The 11599-nt window shown below is 44.7% G+C and overlaps 1 protein-coding gene across 1 annotated transcript; it reads right to left on the bottom strand.

Moving 5' to 3' along the window:
- Nucleotides 1-2809: 2809 nt before the first annotated feature.
- On the bottom strand, nt 2810-7277 carry LOC130377634 (adhesion G-protein coupled receptor G2-like). The gene is made up of 9 exons (XM_056584790.1): nt 7244-7277; nt 6785-6888; nt 6197-6288; nt 5565-5833; nt 5168-5267; nt 4671-4957; nt 4218-4319; nt 3965-4084; nt 2810-3784 (listed from the first exon to the last, which is right to left on the bottom strand). The coding sequence occupies exons 1-9, from the start codon at nt 7275-7277 to the stop codon at nt 3699-3701; spliced, it is 1194 nt and encodes a 397-aa protein (XP_056440765.1). The 3' UTR covers nt 2810-3698.
- Nucleotides 7278-11599: the final 4322 nt, after the last annotated feature.

Genomic DNA, 11599 nt, shown 5'->3' with positions numbered 1-11599 from the left:
CCGAGGGTTTATCAACCAGCTAAAAATTCAAATTTGACTTCCCGCAGTTGATGGCTTTTTAATACGTCCCTTCATCAGCCAAGCCAAGCGTACTACACAGGATATTTCCTGGCAACGAGAACGCCTACCAAGATGTTCCCGTTACATGCCTGTCGCAAAGAAGAAACATTATCTTTTGATCTGCTTGGGTGGTGTCTTCTTGAAGATGAAGAATGTTGAACGCTGTATGAAGTGTGACTAAAGAGTAAAAGAAAAAAAAATAACTGATTGAACAATTTGAAAGGACGGATTGGAGAAGGCAACATCAAAACAGTTTAACAAGCTAAAGAAAACAGAAAAACGTATTTCCATTTCCAACTCATTAATTTCAAACTATCCCTATATATAGAGCTAGTCAAGCTAACCACAGAAAGAAGGGAAATTGCCGTTACGAAGCTATCTAAAGGAGCATAATGTCTTCATCTGAATATTCAGAGGCTGCACGAGACTTCCGTTATCTCGGTCTCTGCATTAATGTTCTGGAAGCCCCTCAAAAACACAGAAAGCACTGGAAGCCTGCTGCAAAAACACATAATCTATCTTGCTTTCTGTCACTGGTAATAGATTAAAGAATCTTGTTTGCTATTTTTGTCAAAAGTTTGTCCTATAGTCCTCATTTTTAAGCCTCTTTCTTTGGCTCTCTCATCTAATGTTGTTTGGTCTTGTCCCGGCTTCACCCTCCATTCCCCAATTGTTGTGAATTGTTGTTCTATATATGGTTTATTTCCAATAGAGGTGAAAATGTTGTTTTAGTTTTTTACAACATATTTCCTCAAGATTTTTGGAAAATATATTGTAATTCCACATTTTTAATGCTGTGAATAAACAGAATGAGAAGATCTTAACATGACCAACCATTGGTGGGACTGTCCGTGGCCTTTGCTCAGAAGGAATTAAAACCATAAAATATGAAATGGTAAAAAGGTGAATTAATACAATAACATCTGATTTGCTCTCTCTAGACCTCAGGAGAATGCCGGTATCTCCAGTAAGTTCAAAGGCACCACACCGCCCATGGGACTGGCAGATCTTTGATTTGACCTGGATTACATATTGATTGCCAGTAATAACAACGATTTCTTGGTCATTTCTGGAATAAGTAGGGTCAATCCTCAACTAATGAACTTTGCACAGATCTGTACATCTGCTGAATTTTAATCTACACAGAAAATTGATTTTTCTCTCACTCAATTACCATTTCCTTTGAGAGGTTATACTATACGTCCATCTGTTTAGTTTTTGTTAATAATTTCAATTCAGATTTGTATACATTGCTCTTATTGACACAAGTAGGCCTAGCATTACCTGAGGCAGCGTGAAAGGATAAAGTCAGTAGTTGAAGCAAGGCTTATTCTTTCCACAGCAACTCAATAAAATCAAGAACACTCATCTGTGGTATAATTGAATGTGTGAATGAGGTACACTGGTACAATGACCTCTGAAGTGCTTGTGTTCAGGAGTCAAGTTGTCCTTGGACATCAAAGGGTCCTCTTTAGGCTTCCTGAGAATGCTTCTGACAGGCATGAGGGCTCTTTTTTGCTATGCTATTCCTATAACGTCATTAGTTATGATTACGGGGAAAAAGGTCTATGATGTAGGCCTAATTATTTCTCCAGAAATGGCAGGTCTGTGTGAATTAATTGATCTACTCAACATGGTCTCCCTGAAAGCCATTTGTGATTGTCAGGGGCATCCTAATAGTTCAAAATGCGTGGCATCACAAACCACGGGAGAATGTACTGACACTTTGCAATATGGGAAAGTAATAAAAAACAAATGGGAATGGAAATCAAGGTTGCTCTGCAACCTTAAAAGCACGTCGTTTCGTACGGCATCCTGACTGAGGACACAATATTAAATGCCTTTCACGTATTTAGAATTGACGTTAAAAATCATACTGACCATCCGACAACATCTAGGGAATAGCCTTTGGTTTTTTAACTTCTGAAGGTAGGACACGACGTGAAGACCCCAATGGTCAACTATATTCAGCGTTTGGGACTTAGGCTACAGGAGGTAAAGCGTCTTCCATTCCGCCACGGTGATAAAGTGACAGATTATTTCTGTTCAAAGCAAAAACAGAAATAAACATCAAAAAGAATACACGAACACCAATACAAGTCTATAAGTAGCCTTACTGCGCAAATCCTGTCAACTTTTTGGTCGCATCGAGATTATTGTGCAATTCTACTGACATCTAGTGGAAGGTAGGCTATAATAGTCTACCACAAGAAATTCCCAGATTCTAATCAGAACAAATATCACATTTCAATACCATCCCTATAATCCCTGTTCATGCAACCTCTCATAAGTCAAATACATACACCTGACATAATGATTGTAATGCTTGAGTTATGCTAAAAAGGTTTTAAAAAGTCAACAAAACAGGCCTGTGTTAATGTTGAGGATGATTGTACAAATCCAGAATCTAGACTTGACCCTTCAGTTGATGGTTATCAATAGGGAATTATCAGTTTAGAAACAAATATATTCCTACTACACTGCAACATCTATCTATTTATGTTATATGCATTATGTTGATTTATTTTAATGTTATATGGAAGACAAATGTATTCGTAGACTTTTAATTGGAAGCCTTTATTGGCTAATGCCCACAGCAGCTAACCTCTCAAGCTAACCTTGAGATCGTTATAGGGTGGCGGCAGAAGGGCACACTCATTATAATTAGTTATGTCTCTCGGAATAATCTCCGTTGAAGATGAAGATGAATCTAAACTTTAAATGACAATGATTGAAAATCCAATTATTCTGTTTTTTTATTAAACCTCATTCGCTTTTGAACTTCATCAAAATAAATTGAGAATTACAATTATTAATGTTTATATATTCTACACCTTATACAGAAATTAGCTGATTTCAGTTGTCCTTCAGCCAAATAGCAATCTAAGCATGTTGGCACTTCAACATAGTTACTAAACTACCCAAGTCATAAACAGGAAGTAACAGCACATTTGAACAATCACAACGCTGAGGACCTTTGTATTAAATGAGAACCATAAACCAATACCAATGATGGATGGATTAGTTGCCTCCCAGTTGCTTCAGTCCACTTGTTAGGATGGTAGACTGATTTATCCAGGATACATCTAGATGGACCCTCCACTTTTAATGGCTAATCGCAGTCACACCTGGTGGTAAAAGAGGGCCCCTTTAAGTGCTTTGCTGCAGTCCACCTAAACATCTTCATGGCTGGATAATTAAGTAATAAATGGTCTACATTGTCACCTTTTGATAAATGATTTGCTTATTACAATCACACTGAAACCAACTATAATGCCATTCTAAAATAGAGATTTAAAAAATATATTTTTCTTGAGCAATTCAGGTAGAGGAACAACTGTATCAAAAGTAAAGAAATACAACTTTGAAAATACGACAAATGGCCCAGTATTCATCATTTGCAAGCTTTACTACGATGTCATAGCTAAAGAAAAGTAATGTTCCTGCTCCGGAGCTGCCTACCTCGCCCTGATGCCCTTAAAGTCGCCTTTGAGTAGCTTTCCCTGGGCCTTGAAAGCAACGACCAGCCCTCACTCGCCCTAACTAGCTCTAATTTGATAAGCGTGTGCCCTTTTGTGAGTGACGGTGGACCACCAGCTGGGCCAACGAGGGGCAGGCCGTCGCCCCGGCTTGTCGAGCTACGACAGCGCGGCCATGTTGCGCCGGTGGATCTCGTTGAGCACGACATCACCGTTGTAGCTGTCCGATATACCACTGTCTGAGCCTAGAGCGAGCGAGAGCAAGAGAGCAAGAGAGCGAGAGAGCGAGAGAGCGAGAGCGAGAGCGAGAGAGAGAGAGAGAGAGAGAGAGAGAGAGACAAAGAGAGTTAGAGACAAAGAGAGTTAGAGACAAAGAGAGGTCAACTCACTGGGAACTATTTTATATTAGTAAATGATAGTTTTACCGAAGCTATTTGTCATCTCGCTGCTGAGGGAGGAGCTTCGAGATGCCGGGCTCAGGGCTACGTTTGTTATCACGGCAACGGACTGCTTCTTTGGATTCTGGGTGGCCGTTCGACTCCATTCTACCAGTAAACAGGGCACGTGGTTTGAGTGTATATCAATGTAAAACATATGCGTAGACATATATTATGATGAGTGAATTACTATTATTATTATACAATTCACGTCAATAGAACTGAACAGGGAGGGGCCAACCTGAGTTTTCAGCCAATCGCAGGCGCCCACAGCACAGGTAGGTTCTCCACTGTCTACGAACGTTCTCCTTGACGGCACAGTGGAATAAGAAGATGAAGAAACCTAAAAAGGAAGAAAAATTGAATATTGAGAAGCGGTATAGAAAGGGCAGGTAGAGCTATGATAGGATAAGCTAGAGAATGTTAAGCTAGGTAACAAATGCTAGCACCTCACCTTGCAGAGAGTTGAATATGGAGGAAAGGTAGAGGAAATGCAGGAGAGCCTAGGCTAAGCTAGGCTAACTAGCATCTCACCTTGCAGAGAGTTGAATATGGAGAAAAGGTAGAGGAAAGGCAGGTGAGCCTTGGCTAAGCTAGGCTAACTAGCATCTCACCTTGCAGAGAGTTGAATATGGAGAAGAGGTAAAGGAAAGGCAGGTGAGCCTTTGCTAGGCTAGGCTAACTAGCATCTCACCTTGCAGAGAGTTGAAGATGGAGAAGAGGTATATGAAGGGCAGGTGCAGCGGCCCCCAGGCGAACAGAGCGAAGCCCCAGGTGAGGCCCAGCAGGAGGATGAGGCCGGCCACGCTGCGCAGGTCCGTCACCAGGCCCCGCCGGGGGCACTGGTGGTGGGGGTTCTGCCGCTTGATGCGGGCCAGCTGGGCGAGCACCACGGTGAACACCACCAGGCACAGGAGGAAGACGACCAGGAAGTACGCCACCACCCCGATGTAGAACGCAATGTTGTTCCGCAACCAGCAGCTAGAGGGCGCATTGATTGAGACACTCTTGATGTTATCTAATCTTTTATATATATAAGTAAATTATATATCAATTTATGCCTGATTTAATTTTATATATTTATTTCAGGCAATTTTGAGACCATTTGATTAAAGTCTTCCACGTTATCTGTTGAACCAAGGAGAAAAATTCAAGCGAAGAAGCGAAAACGAACTTCACAGCTTCACCCACAAGTCATCGGTAGTGCCGTCAGAGTATTTTCCGTAGGTGATCAGGCCGTAGTTGTCTTTGTCCACCGATATGATGACCACCACCACCGTCATAGGAATACCTGCAAACAGAAAGATGGTGGCTTTTCTTTACCATTAAATGTTTTATAGACGCTCCCTAAAAGTTTCTTACAGATAAACGTCATTATGAGAAGGTAAGGGGTTGGGGCATTATGGATGTTTGAACCAGGATATCCACAACACCCCAACCACTAGATTATCCAGCCTCCTTCTTTAATTATATTTATGAATGAGTACAGGAGCACCCGACTATATTCTAAAGGAAGGTACTGATTGATACACCTCTGGTGCAACATGAACACATGGAGGTGTTAAAGGTAGTGGTTGGGGGGACTCACCCCAGCCCATGAGGGAGAACCTGAGCATGTATCTGCTAAGGTACGGGGTGAACACCCGCACGATGCTCAGGTACATGTGCAGGGCCTCAAGCCCCGCCCACGTGAAGGACGTCAACAGGAAGTAGTGCAGGAAGAAGGCGGTGCTTATGCACAGCCCGGGGGCGGGGTAGAGCGCTAGCCAGCCGTCCAATAGGAAGACGAGGTTGAGGAGGAGGAGGGACAGACAGAGCTGCACCAGGATCTTAGAGGGGATGTCGCGGAGTAACTTCCTGTGATATAAGAAGGGTTATACAATGAACACAAAAAAATGAAAGCACTAATATTATTATTCATTATGACATATTGGATTGGACTTAAAATACACCACAGCTTACATCACTTAGCTTTCTTGTGAAATATATTAATAAATATATATATATATATAATTCCTTTAGAAGGGACTGAGCCGCCTGAAAGAAACATTGACTTTAATTAAAGTCTACACTAATTGAGCAAGCGGCAGTTATTAATAGCTTTCTTTTTAGGCAATATTTAATCAATGGAACCGAATGATTGAATCAAAGAAATATACGTCCCCATAACTATGAGAGATAGAGATGACTTAGCGTGGTGTAGCGCGCTGGGAGTCGTACCGGAAGCACATGTAGGTGAGCAGGGTGATGGAGAGAAAGACTGCAGAGACCCCACAGCCGATGTAGGTGATGAAGGTGAGGATCGCCCCGTGCTGACGGTCAGACACACCTCGTCTGGACAGGTCCTGCACACACACAGACGCACGCACACACACACACACACACACACACACACACACACACACACACACACACACACACACACACACACACACACACACACACACACACACACACACACACACACACACACACACACACACGTATTAATACACTAACACATATTTTATTATATTTATTCAGCAGATGCTCTTGCCAAAAGCGACTTACAGTAAGTGCATTCAATGATGAAGATATAACCTGAAGAGTGCAAAATCATTACATTACATACAAAATCACAAAGTAATCACAAAACATACAAAATGACAGCAATGCAACTGCTTTGATGTGCTACAATATCTACGAGGTTGATGGGTGAACACACACACACGGACACACGGACACACACACACACACACACACACACACACACACACACACACACACACACACACACACACACAAACACTTGCACACAAACACACTGACCAGCAGGACAGCGAAGGATGTGAGGTGGTTGCAGCTGCAGGTTGTTTTTCCGTCTGTGACGTTGAGGACGGAGCACCCTTCAGGGCTCCACCCCCCTCGGCCACCTAGACACCGGAATCAAGCACACCCATAGACGTAATGTTCATAGCCATCACCTCGACACGGGGGACTGAGATGATCACACGCTGTTCATATCAGTCAACCAGACATCACACACTAATGCAAACACTAAACTCACTGTTCACACACACACACACACACACACACACACACACACACACACACACACACACACACACACACACACACACACACACACACACACACACACACACACACACACACACACACACAGAGTTCAATACCTGTCATCCAAACATCAAAATGAAAAACACACACACACACACACACATATACACACTGAACATCATACCTCTCACAAGAACATCAAACGCTTACTGTTGAAGTCCGACTGAAGTCCAAAAATACACATTGAGGGAGACTGTTACACATACACCCACACTCACACACACAGCCAGTCCCCCACACACACACTACTCATACCTGTCAAATAACATGAAAAGCTTACCGTTCAGCCTGAAGTCCCAGAACACGCATTGAGGCAGAGCGTTAGCCTGCAGACGGAGAGGAAAGGACTAACATCAGAAAACAACCTATTCACCACACTATCCTGCCTCCACTTCCTGACCAAAAGGCAGGATACATTTTGTTTTCAAGAAAAAACACATTCATTAAATGATACAAACCCCTTTTCTGCTGACCGACTCCTCAGTTCCGACATCCTGTTTACCTGTGTGCTGTGAGGGCTACAGATGCTGAACTGGATGTTCTCTCTGAGGTGACTGATGGACAGGTTGGTGACGCTGGAGCCCAGCACCGGGCTGACCAGGGTTCCGTTCCCCAGCGCCACGTCCTGGAGCACACGCATAAAGACATGGTGGCACCCGCTCCGTGTGTGACAGAACCTTTTCATTGTTACTTTTTGCAAAATTTGCGATTCATAGTTGGGTTCATATTTTTTGCGCATCTCAAAGAATTTACAGATTCATATTGTTTTAACAGAAAAAAGTACATGGAGTGTAAATGTACTATGGCTGTATTTTGCTTGGTTTGCTTCGCTTGCTTTAAAGAAGTCTCAGGTCTATTTGGGACGAGAAAATGAGACTCCATTAGCAGTCTGTAGTTGCAGTTAAAGTACAGCTACAGCTATATTTATATTTTTTGAGATTTTACCGCAGTGAGGTTTGGGTGTCAAAAATAAACCAGAATAAGAGAAAAATTCCTTGGATCGAGGTCTATTTGGGACGAGAAAATTGAAAAACATTTCACATCTTTTGTGAGTTTGGGGGTGGTGAAGCAGCACCTGCAATAGTTGCTACACCCCCTCCGTTTGGAGGGGGTGTAGCAATACCTGGAATAGTTTAGGGATGGTGTACCTGGAATAGTGTAGGGGTGGTGCACCTGGATTTTTAGGGGTACTGCAACCTGGAATAGATTAGGGCTGGGGTGCACCTGGAATAGTTTTGGGGGTGGAGTACCTGGAATAGCTTGGGGGTGGTGTACCTGGAATAGCTTGGGGGTGGGGAGGTGTACCTGGAATAGTGTGGGGTTGGGGAGGTGTACCTGGAATAGTTTGGGGGTGGTGTAGAAGGTGAACTGCACCCTGGTGGCCAGGACCCTCTCCGAGGGGGTCAGGGATTCCAGGAGGGAGGAAGGGAGGTACACAGAAGCCAGGTCGACCTCTGACCTCTGGGGAAGGGACCTGTCTGCAGTGCTTACCTGGGGGGAAAAGGTTACACATCTATGAACACACACACGTATTCCAACACACACATCGGAAACTAAATGGTTAATGATTATAAATAAACCTGCACTATGTACGCTACGTTTTCCATTAGCAGTCTGCAGTTGCATTTAAAGTGCAGCTACAGCTATAGCTATTCATTTTTGAGATTTTACCGCAGTGAAGTTTGGGTGTCAAAAATGGACCAGAATAAGACACAAATTCCTTGGATCGATTGGCTCTCTTTACTCTTGAGAAACGTTCTAGTTCATATCCATATTATATATATATATATTCATATACTTTTGAATGGAATGCATAGCTGCATTAGGAGTTCCATAGTGCAGGTTTAAGATGAGATGGGACAAGATGTACTTCACTAATCCCAGACAGGACGTGCAGGGTTACCTGAAGGTGAGCAGGGTCGGTGAGGGAGAGGGAGGTCTCGGGGAACCGTGACCCGTCAAGGGGCCGCACAGCCAGAGCCAGGGAGCTGGCCGACAGCACCAGTGTCTCTGCCCCCACCTCCAGCTTCAGAGCCAGCTGGTCCACCGAATGGATTAGCCTGCAGGGGGGCGGGGGGGGGGGGGGGCAGGGTCAGTAGGTCTGTGTGTGTGTGTGTGTGTGTGTTGCATGCATGCATGTGCGTGCGTGCGTGCGTGCGTGTGTGTGTGTGTGCGAGTGCGTGTTTGAACAGATACATAATACGGTGTGTACCTGTTAGTGGAGGAGGAAATGGCCAGGTGGTGTCCCTCCATCAGGTTACTGATGGCACGCACGGCGATGCGCCCCACCACTAGGGGGACACTGGCTCCGTCCAGCAGCCTCTCTAGCCTCCCCACCAACTCCTCCACCTGCACCGCCACGCCACAAACACAACATCGCCATCCGGTGCACTGCCATACAAATACTGTACACTACAATACTGTCTGATACGATAAAACACAATAACTCTACAACAAATGACTGTATTATACAATACTATATAACTGTACAATATAATACCATCGTATTCAATACAATATAAGGAGGGTACAACAATCTACAGGGCAGTGCAACTGCATGTGATGGAAAATGTGGGACACAATATGGTGTGACACGACGGGATTCGATGCAAAACAGGCTGTCGCCTCGCGTGGGGGGCAACGCCGCCTGTGAACGGGTGTATGAATGGGTGAATGTAAGCCATAAAGACAGACCGCCACGCCGATAGATACTAACTGTCGATAATAACTAACCCCTGTCTGACCTTAGTCTAGAACACACCGTTGAAAAAGGAAGAAACACATGAAGATGGATGGCATGCTCAACTGCTTCGATCAGCCTCTGTTTTCGTAATGCTACGGTGTAAATGCTATTTCCTGACCTGGGAGGAGTTGAGTCTGGAGACTTTCTGGGACTGAATCTCCAGCTCCTTTGCTTCCTCCTCTTGACCCCTGGTGTGTTCAGACGTCTCCGTGGCCCCAAGCGATATATTACCTGAGTAATACAACAAATATCGGCAAAAAAGGACACATAATGATGTGAGAAATACACTTCTTTTTACACTTGGCCACATGGTACCCTGATACAAACAATTAACATATCTACTTACATTTACCTTATAGGTTTAATAATACTTTAATAATCCTTAAAACATAGTTGTTTTAACCTATACTCACCAGTGGTGGAAGCAGACATGTTGCTTTGATTGGTGATGGTGGTGCCTAATGGTAACGACTCTGTCACCGTTGCTACAGTATGATTGGTCGGTATTGCTGTCTCTGGAGTGTGTATGCTTTGGTTTTTGCTGTGCTGATCGGATACCGTCATGGATGAGGTTGTGGTCGCTGAAGGGGATTGTACTGGCGGTATGGTGCTGGTGGTGATGGTGTCAATGCTGGCAACGGATGTGGTGCTAAGGTTTGGCGGGTTTGTGGAGGTCTGGGTCATTGTGACACCAAAGGTCATATTAACTGTTTTGTTTGTGTTTGTTTCAGTCCAGTTGTACGTTTGTGGGTCACGTGCGGCCGTTGTAGTCGGATCGGTTGATGGCGTTTCCCTATCGGTCGCCATGACAACGCTTCCCGTCGTTGTTTCGTTCGGTAAGATTGCAGTGCTATGATTCGCTGTCCTGCCGTCGAGGGAAGTAGTTGTCGCATCAAGCGTGGCCGCATTGCTTGGCAAAGACGACTCCAAGCTGTGCAGGGTTTGATTTTCCGTAGCAACGATGGTTACCATAGCAACCGGTACAGTACCGTTGCCAGGGATCCCTGTTGTGTTAATGCCGGTCGGCAACACCGTCGTGTTCCAGAGAGTTTGGGTTGCTTTTGTCATAGTCGCTGGAAGAGTGTGATTGCCGACGGTTGAAAAGGACTGGGGAGGGGCTGTTGTGTTGAGCCCGACAGGGGCCAACGTTGTTGCATCGTATCGGATAGTGGGGGCCCGACTGACGCTAGGAGTCTCCGTCGTACTGTGTGGCATCGCAGCGTCGGGGACCACCGAGGTGTTCTGGAATGTCCTCGGTGTACCGTCCTTAAGGGCTGTTGTGTTGTCAGGAGCGGTCGTCGTGACAACGGTCACCGTGCTTCCCGTAGTCTGCGCTGTATTTGGAGTTGCTGTTTGAGACGCGTTGTGGGACTGCACCTGGTCCGGACTCGTGGTGGTGCGGAGGTTCGTGAGACTTGAGCTCTCTGGGAGCGATGTGTTTTGTTCTGGGGTCTGATCTGAGAGGGCACTTTGGATCACCTCAGTGTTAACAGATTGTGTTGTGTTGTTTAAGGTCTCAGTCACCGGTGGGGTTGTAAAACTCAAACCAAGTGATGAATTACTACTAAGACTCAGGTTCAGTGGGACTGTTGGTATTGGTGTACTCTGGAGAGATGTATGCTGGGTATTTGCGGTACTAATAGTTTCTGGTGTGGTTGTAACTATGGGTCCAACTGTTGTGGTATTCGTATCTGAAAGTATTTCATACTTCAGAGGAGGAGCCCTTAACTCGGGGAATCCAGTGAAGTTTGTATCACGGAGGA

Source organism: Gadus chalcogrammus, chromosome 23 (genome assembly GCF_026213295.1).
Source record: "Gadus chalcogrammus isolate NIFS_2021 chromosome 23, NIFS_Gcha_1.0, whole genome shotgun sequence".
Taxonomy (NCBI): Eukaryota; Metazoa; Chordata; class Actinopteri; order Gadiformes; family Gadidae; genus Gadus; species Gadus chalcogrammus.
The sequence above is the reverse complement of the archived record's forward strand: the minus strand, read 5'-3'. Positions and strand labels throughout refer to the sequence as shown.